The sequence below is a fragment of the Acromyrmex echinatior genome, chromosome 7 (genome assembly GCF_024713525.1).
Source record: "Acromyrmex echinatior isolate Ae372 chromosome 7, ASM2471352v2, whole genome shotgun sequence".
Lineage (NCBI taxonomy): Eukaryota > Metazoa > Arthropoda > Insecta > Hymenoptera > Formicidae > Acromyrmex > Acromyrmex echinatior.
Genome location: NC_141858.1, coordinates 627375 through 640945, shown reverse-complemented (window position 1 = coordinate 640945; position 13571 = coordinate 627375). Strand labels below are relative to the sequence as shown.

Genomic DNA, 13571 nt, shown 5'->3' with positions numbered 1-13571 from the left:
TGAGTTTATAAATTCATCTCTAGCACGATCTTAATTCTCGCTAAAGCTACCAATTTGTCGTTTTTTTCATTTCAAATTAATTTATTACACACACACACACAGACAATGGCAACGGACCATCGAAGGTTCGAAATTCAATCACGCACGCGAGCGCAGCGTTCCGACGAACACGTCACGCGCGACCATCAATCTCACGCGCGAATTTTCTGTCATAATTGTTACGTCGAACGTCGTTAGAAAAGAATCCGAGGCGCCAATCAATCTTATACAACAAATGCCACTCAAAAATTACAATTGTGGCAAAATTCTATTGGATTTTATCAAGAAGAGAGCTCAGGCCACGAAGGCAATATATGCACCGATCGTCGCCGATCTCCCTCTCTTAGTGTTCAGAGTCTCGCTATTATATCGTGTCGAAAACCGCCGTGAAAAACCACCAAGTAAAACCGCTGTAAGGAAGATTCCTTCGAGAACCGCCGAAAAAAATCGCTGCGATTTTCTATTACTTCTATTACTAAGATAATTCAGAAAAGGTGATTGTATCGAATATTTTGCGATAATTATTTATGTGTATTGAATTTGTTGTAAAATTTGAAGTAAATTTGGTTGTAAAATTTAAAGTAAATCTTTAGTCAAACTATAATGAAACGGAGTTTTCTTCACTGTCGTTATATCAGCCGTGTGCCGTCACTTTAATCTTTACACGCGGTGCAGTCCCGCACAAACATTATGACATTCTAGATATAAAGCAGTGTTGCAACGTGTGTGAACAAGTCACGTGCAAGTGCTTCGTGTAAGAGTGTGTGATTTAAAGACTGTGAAAAAAAGACATGGAAAACCACGAGCGAGTGGAACGCGAACTGCTGGAACAGTGCGGCCAGGTCGCTACTTTGGTGGAGTGTTTCGCGTGGTTGCAACGATGCGACGAGTGCATCGAACAGCTCGAAGAACTTTGTTGTACCAAGCGTCGCCATTGGATATAGACAATCCGCAGTGGCGAAGATTGCGCGACTCGCGGGTGCAAAGTTGCAATTGGAGCGACGTTTCATGCATATTGGTGGCGAATACGCGAGTGGCAACGAACGATCTTTTGTCTGACGAGAGATCGACACCGTAATCGAGAGTCGTATATTGATAGGTGCGGTGATAAACTTTAATCACATCGACCCATGGCGATTTTTAGAAGACGCTGGCGATGTAGTGCTCGAGCGAGTGCGAGACACTGTAGAAAGACATAGTAGTGTAAAAGTGAACACCGCGTTCAACGGCGAGTTTGCGACGAAGGATAAACGTGCTAATAAGAGCATAATTACAAGAAGCGAGATATATCGTTGCACCGATATGCGTGTGGTACGAGCGACACGTCGTCAAGCCTATCACTCGAAGAATTCCAGGAACGTGACAGCGGGTGGGCATTGTGGTGATTATCCTCAATTTGGTAGTGAATGTGAACAAACTAAATCCCCTGCACGCGGGATGTCACATCGAGATGCCGCGAGAAATTATACTTAAGAAAGCGGTGATCAACGTGCGTCCGATGGACAATGTACGTTTCGCGTGGTCGGTGGTCGTCGTTCTGTACTCCGCAGAAAGTCATATGTATAGAAAATCGTCGTATCCGCATTACACGACAATGAATCTCGCGGGTATCGAATTTCCAATGACTTTAAAAGACATTCCGAAATTCGAAAATTTCAACAACATCGATCAATGTACAGGTATATAATATCGAAGATAAATAGATCCTTCCTCTGCGGTTCACCAATGACAAAAGGAACAAGCATGCCGATCTCCTATACCTACAAGATTCACGCAACGACAGCATTAGACACTTTGCGTAGATAAAAAATCTATCCCGTCTTGTGAGCTCGTTGATTAGTGGAAAAAAGAATAAGAAATATTTTTGCGATCTATAAATATGATAAAAAAAAAAGTCAATAAAAAAAAGAAATAGCGACCAAAAAAAATGATTTCTCTATTATTTGCAGGTGCCTTCATTACTTCAATTCGTGCGAAAAATTGCAGTTGAACGAAGTGGACTGCGCCATCCGACTGCCGAGCGAGGACGACAGGTGACTCGAATTCGGCAACTATAACAACAGGGAATGAATGCCGTTCATCGTCTACGCCGATCTGGAGTGCGTCTTACGCAAGACGGAGTCCAACAGGGAAGACGCGTATCAACGTCAATTGTCGTACGTGTATCAACAGCACGGCGCGTTTAGCATAGGCTACTACGTGCGATGTGCGTACGATGATGCGTTATTGTCGTATCACTTCCATCACGATAAAGACTGTATAGTGTGGTTCGTGCGGCAACTCAATGATTTGGCGCATCGCGTGAAAAATATCGTATCCGTCGACGTGCCCATGGAAACGTTGTCTAAACAGCAATAGGAGGCGTACCGTAGTGCGACGCGTTGTCACATCTGCGAGAAACCGTTCGTGCCGGACGATACGGGTCCGCGATCATTGTCACCGGTAGATACCGCGATTCAGCGCAGTCGAATTGTAATTTAATTATAAAAATTCGTTTTATATTCCGGTCGTATTTCATAATTTATCGGGCTACAATAAATTACGCGCATTTTATAATTAAGGAAATTGCTACCGCATACGATGGACATGTAGATGTACTACCGATAACCAAAGAAAAATACATTTCATTCACTAAATATGTCGATAGTACCAAAGACAAAAATGAATTTTCAGAAAAATTGCGTAAAATTAAGATTCATTGATTCTTTCAAATTTTTAAATGTAAGCTTCGATAAATTGGCGTCGTATTTCGACAAAGATAAATTAAATAAAAATTACGTTCCGAATTTCCAACATTATCAGACGAAGAATTTGAATTACTCGTACGAAAAGGTGTCTTTCCGTACGAGTACATTGATTGCGTCGAAAAATTGCAGGACACGCGCTTATCACCGCGCGAATTATTTTTCAATTCGTTGACAGGCGATACAGTATCCGAGAGCGATTATGTTCACGCCGCGAACATCTGGAAGCGATTCTCCATCCGAACGCTCAGCGAGTACAGTGATATTGATACTTGAAAACTGATGTCTTATTATTAGCCGACGTTTTCGAAAATTTCCGCAATAATTGCGTCGCGAGTTACTGTCTCGATCCTGCGCATTATTATACGAGGTCTGTTCAAAAACTATCGCGAATTTTGTGTTTTTTCAAAAATTATTTATTTATTCATGAATATCTATTTTGTCCCCTTCAAAGTAATCCCCATCAGATATTATACATTTGTGCCAACGTTTTTTCCAATCCTCGAAGCACTTCAAAAAATCATTTTTTGTGATCTTGTTCAGCTCCTCCTTCGATGCCGTCTTTATCTCCTCAATCGTAGCGTAGCGTCGTCCTTTCATGGGCCTCTTCAGTTTCGGGAACAAGAAAAAGTCACAGGGGACCAGATCTGGGGAATACGGCATCATTAGTGTATTGTTTTTGGCCAAAAATTCACGCACAAGCAACGATGTGTGAGCAGGGGCGTTATCATGATGCAAAAGCCAATTTTTGTTCTTCCACAAATCCGGGTGTTTCTGGCGGATTGCTTCGCGCAAATATGTTTAGGTCCTCAGCAACTTCTCTAATGGTGATTCGACGATTGGCCAATACTATTTTCTTCACTTCATCAATGTTTTCGTCTGTTGTTGACGTGCTCGGGCGTCCGGCACGCTCTTCGTCGTTCACATCTTCTCGGCCCTCTGAGAACATTTTGTACCACCGATAAACGTTGCTTCGGTCCAAGGTAGCTTCACCATATGCCACAATCAACATTCGAAATGCGTCCGCGCACTTAATTTTGTTTTTCACACAAAATTTGATACAGATTCTTTGATCCATTTTTTGGAATAGGCAAAAATCGAAGACGAGCCAAAACACGTGCAAGCAAAGCAGCTGTCAAAAATTAACTGAACATTCAAAATGGCCGAACTTGTCGGCATAAGTGAGAGACATGAGTACCAACATAACGCCACAAAAAAATCGAAAATCGAATATACGTAACCCGCGGAAATTCAAAATTCGCGATATTTTTTGAACAGACCTCGTTTACCAGGTTTCACGTGAGACGCCATGCTGAAATATACACACGTAAGATTCGAGTTGCTCACCGACATTGATATGATTATGTTCATCGAGTGCGGTATAAGCGGGGGTCTCAGTAAATGCTCCGGCAGATATGCGCAGGCTAATAACAAGTACATGTGTTCGTTCGATCCATCGAAACTGTCGTACTTGATGTATTACAATGTGAATAATCTGTACGGATGTGTCAACCTTTACCATACGCAGAATTTCGATGGATCAAAGAGACGCTGCGAACTTTGACGTGAGCGCGATCGCTCCGGATTCACCTACCAGTTATATTCTCGAGGTCGATCTCGAGTATTCGCAGCATCTACACGACCGACACACTGACTTACTTTTCTGCCCAATGCGCGATAAACCGCCCGACAAGCGCGAAAATAAACTTCTAGCGATGTTGTACGATAAGCAGCGTTACGTCATCCATTACCGCAACCACTGCAGCAATGTACTCGTCACGTTCTTCGCGTAATAAAGATCCACACAGGGTTACAATTCGTTCAATCTCCATGACTCTGTGATTACATTGAACTCAATACACAATTTAAAATGATCGCGAAAAACGATTTCGAAAAAAATTTGTATAAACTAATGAACAACGCAGTATTCGGTAAGACCATAAAGAATGTGTGCAACCACGTTCATGTAAAATTAATAACAAAATGAGACGGATGGTATGGCGCGGAGGCAATGATCGCGAAATTGAATTTCTGCAGCATCTTTGCGGAAAGTTTGATTGCCGTCGAAATGTGCAAACTCGAAGTGAAGTTCAACAAGCCGACGTGGATATGTGCATATGCATTGATATATCGAAAGTCTGCTTGTACGAATTTGACCATGAGTACATATCACCGATGTATCGCGACAAATGCAAGATCATGTACATCGACACGGACAGTTTCATTTATTATATAGAACGCGACGATGTTTATGAGATTATGAAACACGATATCGCTAGATTCGACATGAGCAATTAAACAACGTGTACAGTATGCCTCTCGTGAACAAAAAAGTACCCGGCCTGAAGAACGAGAACAATGGTGTATTAATGACCGAATTTGTTGGATTCAGAACGAAGATGTACACGGTGAGATGAATGGCAAGAAAGACATTAAAAAGGCGAAAGGTGTAAAGAATAACGTTGTAGCGCGAACGATAACGTTCGACAATTACACGTGGTGTTTGAATAAAGAGATTGAAATGACTCGCCGTCATTCGTGTATATGATCTAAATTACACGAGGTACACGAGGTGTACACGATATCCGAATCGAAAATCGCTCTGAGTCCATACGACAACAAACGATACGTCGTACTGGACTCAACGGAGACGTTACCGTGGGGGCATTGGCGGATACCTTTGTAATACAATATATGTAGTATATATGTAGTATATATTGCTATTATGTAAATTACTATTGTAATTAAATTTTTTTTACATTAATACAAGTATTATTACTATGTTTTATGTATTACGATTATTGTACTTTCATACATATCATATCATTTATGCGTATTACTATTCTTTTGATTTACACTTTACGTATGTTTTTTTTACATGTATATAAGTATTACTATTATGTATTACTACATACGTATGTTCCATACATAAATTGTTACAAATAATTATATATTTTGTATATTCCAAAACGAAGATGATGATGAATGGGAAGTAAAAAAAATATACGTTTATATTGATATATATTTTTATTATATATATAGAAAAAATATACGAATCAAAATTTTATCAAATGACATTGTTTTTATGCATCCATGAATTGTGCGATCCATCGAATCCCAACCACTTGACGTACATCTTGTCTCCCTTCCTGCACAGTACTTTCGCCACGAGATACACGTCCGGATGAATAGCGCGATGTAACTCGTGTTCGTAGAACGCACCAGCGACGGATTTTCCGCGATAGTCCTCGAGTAGATAAGTTACGGGATTGGTATGCTGTACCTTACCGATCGTAAACAACTCGGTGGTCCAATTTGGCGCGTAACCCTTTTCAAAAATCGTCTTGTACTTGCTCACGCGTACCGAATCGCCCATTTTGAATTTTGCTGGAGCAGCGATTTTTATCATGCTGTATATCGTGTCCAAGTCTTTCGGCGATCGCGAGTTACGTCGGCAGGTCGCATGACGATAGTGCGATGCTTGCGCGCGTTGTAATCTGATACAAGACGCGGCAGCTCGTCAATCCAATGTGTAATTGCCGTTGAGTGTAAACATCTTCCACATATCGTTTTTGAGCATGCGATTAGACCGCTCGACTACTGACGCTTTCAACGTCGAATACGTGGAATAGTAATTAACGTCATGTTTTTTCAAGATTTTCTGTACATTGGCGTTGTAAAACTCCTTTCCCATATCCGTTTGTAAATTTTTAGGACATCTTCCACTCGCTCGAATTATCTCAACAATAGCATCAACCGTCTCGCTTCCACCCTTGTTCTTGAGTGGTATGGTCCACGCGTACTTGCTCAACACATCGATGACTGTAGTGGTGTATGTAGTGGTGGCCTCTGTTGAAGCTCGAGTATGGACGCATCTCGACGATATCAGCCTGCCATAGATCGTCGTATTCTCAAACTATGACGCGTCTTCGTGGAAAATTTCTTCTCGCCGGAGCGTGCAATTCTTCGATGAGTCGACGTCTCTCGCAGCTAATTTTTTTCTTTTTGCTGGATCTCTTTTTCATGATTCGACGCGTAATACAAAGGGCAAATGTATTTTTTTCTCGCTGATACTACTCGACTGACTCGTTTCGTCGATACGCGATTTAATTTATAATAAGATCGGCTTCGTGAAGTTTTTCGATAATCGACAGCATCTCGTTATCATGAGCTTGTTGCCCGTTAGGTGCAAAACGTCGAATAATCGTAGACGATCCATCAGCTCGTTGGGATCGTCCCAATGCACGTAATCGATCACGTTGTCGTTCAATGTCATTGCGTGAGATAATTCCTTTCCAGATTTCTTCTTCTGTTTCTTGGGTGTGATCGACATCAACGACGCGATTACGTATTTGTACTTGTATCCCCTCAATAATCGGCCGTGCGAATGATGCTTGTATTTGTGCGCGTTCGTCGCCAACAGCATGCTCTTGTACTTGTTCATATCGTCTTCCGTGTAGAGGAGATCGTCGGGAATTCTTATGAAAATTAATTCGTAAAGACCGGGTGTATCGTACGTCGATAAATATGTTGTCCGCATCATCCACGTCGAAACGTTTATTGCCAAACATCAATCCATCCTTGTGTAGGTAAATACATAATCTATACCGCTCTTCTGTTTATCTCGCGCTCTCCTCAGAACAGCCTCGACATATTTTTGACCCAGCGGGCCCAAGCCGGTTTACGATGCCTCTCGACCTTCCGACGTTTGCAATCGATTTTGAACCTTTGTTGCTAGCGAGTCGTTTCGAAAACATTCTCCAACGATCTATCGTCGGTATGATCATCGTACGGGGGGGGGGGGGAGTGGAGGTTATCGGCTGTACACGATCATGTGATCGATCATCAGATTTACGCGGGGTCGCGGAACGCGGGTCGTTCAAACGTCTCACTCGCTTTCTCCCCCTTTTCCTCTTCCTCCTCCTCTTCTTCTTCTTCCTTCCTTTCGCGCTTGGAGGCAGACGCTGCGTCATCGTCGCGCGACTGTCTCTTTATCGCACGTACACCGGGGATTTCAACGATCTGTCGCAGCGATTTGATAATAGGCTTAAAATGCCTGTCCAATGCCATGTCCTCTTCGATTCTACCGATTTTCAGAGCGTGATGTTTCTTGCGGATCGACTAGCTCGTCTTCTCGATCTCCTTCGCGATTTTTCACGCTCGCGCACATCAGTACCATGTTCGTTTCTGGTACAGACTAGTTACGTTACAGTATCGCGAACTCGTTAAATCCCTTTCTGTATCTCTCGTCTTTAAACACACTATCCTTGTCTATTACTAAAAATCCATATTTTTTTTGCCAACAGTCGGCACAACGCGCAAAATTCATCGTACGACATGTCGGTGTTCACGTGATCGTTGTAAACGTGTTTCAAGTTGGTACAATCCTGTTTGAACAGGATCAGCAGGTTCGCGTTGTCGCTTATCAGATGTTTAGATATCCTCGCGTACGTCTGACAGAGATAGAAACAGTCAATGTTTGCATGGCGACTCGAAAAGTATTCTCTCACCTTATCCTGCTTGTCGCATGCCACGTCATCAAAGATAAAAATAGAATTTGGTTCGATGGAACGACGTCGCTTACTGGAAAACGTAGCCGATTTCATCGATAGACGTAAATAAATTTTCGAGATATCAATACTTTGGCTGTTGCAGTGATTTCGAGTAGGTGTACACGTTCTCGAAACGTACGTCGTTTGGACTCTCGAGAAAACTTATGAGAATGTTGGTTTTATCACAATTCGACAGGCCGCAAATGATCGCGCGTATAGTACTCGGCAGCATTTCGCCGAAAGCATTTCGCAGCGTGCTTGCGCTTCTCCGCGCTGGCTCATCATTTGCGATTTCGCGTCACAGTTTGTGACGCGTATCGTAAACGGTTGCAGCATGAATTTCATGCTCACACTAAAGGCTACGCGCTCTCGAACGATTATTTAAAGGCGCGCGAATCCACGAATCGTACAGTAGCAAAATGTATCTCGCGCTGAGTCATTCTTCCGATATTCGAGACTTGAGCGCCGAGCAGTGTAATATATACCGAAGGTCGTACTCTTACGCGTGTACGGTGACTATATCAAACATATCTGGGATAAGCTTCCGGAACACTTGAGTGAAGGAACGATTCGGAGGTTCGAACTTATCGTCGCTGCGACGAACACTACAATCAGCCGTAGCAGCGGACACATATCGACGGTCCCATATCGAAGATAAAAAACTGTAGCGAATGTCGGCGTCGCGCGGCGGTCTACTAAATCGAGTGATAAACGCGTTTCCTTTTGAATTACATATTCCGGGCTACCAGTTTTGCGGTCCGGACACTTGTTACGAAACGATTAATCAGGTGACGCGGGCATAAATCCGCTAGACGCGGCGTGCCGAGAACACGACATTGCGAATTCTCGGAGCAACGGTCTCACTGATAGACACACGGCAGACAAGATACTCGCCGATAAAGCGCTAGGACGCGTCGTTGCGAGAGATTCGGCTCTGAGTCGCCGCAGCTGCTGTCTGGGCAGCGATGAAAGCCAAGACCAAGATCGGCATGGGCATGAAACCCAAGAAGATGACGAGGAAAAAGGCGACGAAAAATCGGATATTTCCGAAATGAGGCGGTGCGTTACCATTTTTACCAATGTTGGCCGCACTCGGGTCCTTGATCAGCGGAGCAGCCAGAGTGGCGAAAGCGGTAAACGACAGCAAAGCCGCGCAACGTCAGCACAAAGAGCTGCAACGTCACGATCGCGTGATGGAACAGAGTTGCGGACCGTATTGGCCTATACAAACGTGGACAAGGCGTAGCTGCAAAGAAAAAAAAAACCGTCAAAAAGACGATAAAAATGCCATCTGGCGCAATTACTAATGTACAATTGAACGAGCTCGCGAGACATATACGCGTATCATACTTTAGAGGCGTTTTCATGTATAACACATTACCGATGAGCGGCGCGCGCCGAAACGAAAGCGATATCGTGAATCTGGACGATGCGACGGAGCCTGGTACTCACTGTGTAGCGTATTCGAAGAGAAACAATTGCGTCGTGTACTTTGAGTTACAGTTTCGGTAATCTTCGAGCGCCCAAGGAACTGGTGCGATATTTCGGGAACGGTGCTACGACGATAGAGTACAATTGCACGTCCTATCAGACGTACGATCAGAGTTTCTGCGGACAGATATGTCTGTGGTTTTTACAAACGGTAGACACGCGTGAATTTAAAAAGCTCGACGAGTTGCTGTGAAATCTTAGTCGAACGCTTTTTCCGTCATGTCGTTAACGCTTATGCTAAACGAAAAGAGCACCGTCCTCGCAGCGAATTACTTCTCCGCTATAGATTTGAGTGATAGAGATTACGAGCTCGGTCTGGCGATTTTTGAGACTTACCACACGATACCAAATGTGAACAAATCAAATAACAAATTTTATTTCGCCAAAAACGATGCAGAAATTACAATTTCCGAGGGTTCGAAGTGCGAGACATAAATGAATTTCTGACACGCGCGATTTTACGAAAACGTCCGCACCGCGACGCACTTGAAACCGTTAATGTAGTGCGTGGTGACAATAACAATGACACCGATGATGATAATGGCAAGAGTGGAGAATATCCGATTACGCTCCGTGCAAACTACAACATGATGAGATGCGAGATTAGATATGCGTACAGAATAAACTTTGGCAAGCCCAACAGCATTGGATCGCTGCTGGGATTTTCGTCAAAGCGTATACTGCGGCCGCGAAGGTGGCACGAATCAAATCAACATAATGAATGTTGATCAACATAATGATTGTAAACATTATCCGCGTAGAGTATAACGTGACCGTAGGCGCGTACAGCAACGGCAAAAGCGCGCACACGATACATGAATTTTCGTTGAGCTTGCCACCAAGATATAAGATATTGGAGAGGCCGGCACAAATCATTTACCTGCCGATCATCGCACGGAGCATTTCGGATCTAATGATACGCATCGTCGATCAGAACGAACGATTGCTCGATTTTCGAGGAGAAGAGATCACCATTAGATTGCACATACATATGACGGCGACAGTGATAACGTGAGATGCTCGTGCTGAACAAAACTGTACGTGTGAGTCTCATTCTTGACGATGTGATCGTCGAAGATTGGCTCGTCTTCAATGTTTAGGATGTGTACGCAGAGAGATAACGCATTTTTTACAAGACCGGTGACGTCACAGCTCGATTCAACACTCGCTCATCCAGCTGCATCAGGAAGAAGAAGAAACTCAGCGCGTCGTTACATTTTTAAAGTCTTTGGGATTCACGATGCGCAACATTTGAAATGACTGATATCCTAAACATTAAAGACGAGCCGATCTTCGACGATCGCATCGTCAAGATTGAGACTCACACGTACAGCCCGTTCGCCAACACAACGTTTGGGTACAGCGACGAAATAAGAATACCCATACAGCAACAGGATCTGTACACACTGCCGTACGAAAGCTTTCTATACGTCAAGGAAAAATTGACGAAGAACAAACGTCCAGGGTGCTCACATGGCATTGGGAAATAATTGCGTCGCGTTTATATTCGATGAGATTCGATATGAACTCAATGTTGTGGAGATTAACCGTAACAGAAATGTGGGCATAACATGCTCAAAAACTATGTAACATTTCTTTTTCCCTTCCTTTTGTAATACATATACATATATATCGTATGTATGAACGTATATATATGAACGCATATGTATGAACGTATATGTATGAACGTATATGTATGAACGTATATGTATGAACGCATATGTATGAACGTATATGTATGAACGTATATATATATATATATATATATGAATGTATAGGAGTGAACATATATGTATGTATGAATTCATATGTACGTATGTATTATATGTATGTATGTACGTATGTATGTATGTATGTATCCGAAAACATCGACGCTTCTGTTAAACGCGTCGCGACATGTTCGATCTCTCAGTACATATATGCAATATATAGACAGTGCATTAGACTTTTTTCATTCAATCGTAAGCTTCAGTTACGAGCATTAAGACATGGACCGAGTAAAAGAATATATACGCCGAAAATCAATCGAGCGAAAAATGTACGGTCCGTTGTCGTCAAGTCCATCGCCATCGAAGGAAAAAGCGAGATATTGGGAATGTCCTGGAGAAAAGATGTCAAAGTCGCCAACGTGCTCATTATCAACGTCATCGATGCCATTGAAATATAAATCATAAAGTATAAACATTGATAAACTCGCGAACAAAGAAAATACATAGAAAGACGCGATAAAATGTGTTGCGCCATGTTCGCATTTCTTAGAAAGAGGGGAGAGTTACTCCTTCTTCGATTCTAGAAGTTTTATATACATCGCAATTTATGCGTGCAATTAGTCTTGCGATACCCGCTTGTACGGTTGAAAAACGTACTTCACTAAAGACAGCAACGCATCATATGAAACGAAGAAGGAGTAACATGTAAGTTTTAACAAGTAAGTAACATGTAAGTTTCTATACAAAAGAAACGTTTTTAACATTATGTATGTACACAGCATGGAGCATTGCGAGGTGCGTTTATTGAGCAGACGTTATAATCTGACGACTACGGGCTACAAATTTTTGGAAATTAGAATCAACATTGGTCCACTGAGTTATGTGGCGATCGCCCTGGGAGATCATCGCGGACATGAACTGCTGTTGTCTCTCGAAACGTGGAAGGGCCTCTACAATAGCAATGGAATATTTACAAGATGCTGCACCAACCAATTGCTATAACCGGCGATGACTATTATTTATATTTAACCATTCAACCATTCTAGAACGTTTCTATCCAATAGAGCAGTTTTGTTTTCTTTTGAGCATTACTTTCATTTCTAACGGAAAATTGAGTGGTACTAACTTGTACTAAAATATTTCAAAGCTTCATTCACTTTTTTTCCGAAATCCTGTTTTCGAATATGGTCATCACGATTCCAAAAAAAAAAATGAAAGTCCGACTGGTTTCTACTTTTACGATTATACTCAGAGAACATGTCATTATCGCCTGTACTAGAATTAATAGTCTATGTTAATTTTTTGTATTTTTTTGATGGTCAAATAAAAGGAAAAAAATTTGAATTATTTTTTCAATCTGTTGCCATTTTGAAAATGTGCATATGATATTAATTATTCTAGTTTGGGCGAAAATTACAAGTCCATTCATTATAAGAAAAAGTTTTACTTTTGTTATCAGATCAATAATACGATCTGTATCTTGATCACCGTTTGATTGTCTTCGCGGTGCATGTCTAATTTAACGCCATTTTATTACTATTGTGTAAAAAATTAACACTACAAAAAATATTTTTTTATATGTATATTGTGCGCACTTTCTAGACTTATATTAGTTTTTGACTATACCTCAATTTTTATTTATTAAAAAAATTCTCAAAGAATTTCTTTAAAATCAACTCTCAAACGTAAAGACCCTTTGTTAAAACATCTTTGAAAGGACCATGCCATTTTTCTTTTTTTTTTCTTCAGATATCTCGCAGAATATTCGGAAAATACGTTATCCTGTCGGATAATTGACTATACAAAAAGAATTTAACGACGGATATCCAATATTCTGTATCACTTAACATATTATACGGATCATCCCTAAATAATAAATATTAACTATAAATATTATAAATTATATAAATTATAAATATTATAAATAAATATTAACTTTGTGTTAATATTCAATATCATAGTACATGTCCGGCCATTGGTACGTTTATTTTAACATTCATTTTTATATAAAAAGTGTAAATTTCAATTTCAATCAC

At 41.4% G+C, this 13571-nt stretch overlaps 1 protein-coding gene across 1 annotated transcript; it reads left to right on the top strand.

The window, feature by feature from the left end:
* Positions 1-12142: 12142 nt before the first annotated feature.
* Positions 12143-12752, top strand: LOC105144006 (uncharacterized). The gene is made up of 2 exons (XM_011052639.2): positions 12143-12240; positions 12315-12752. Exons 1-2 carry the CDS (start codon positions 12143-12145, stop codon positions 12535-12537), a joined length of 321 nt encoding a protein of 106 aa, XP_011050941.1. The 3' UTR covers positions 12538-12752.
* The last annotated feature ends 819 nt before the right edge of the window (positions 12753-13571 follow it).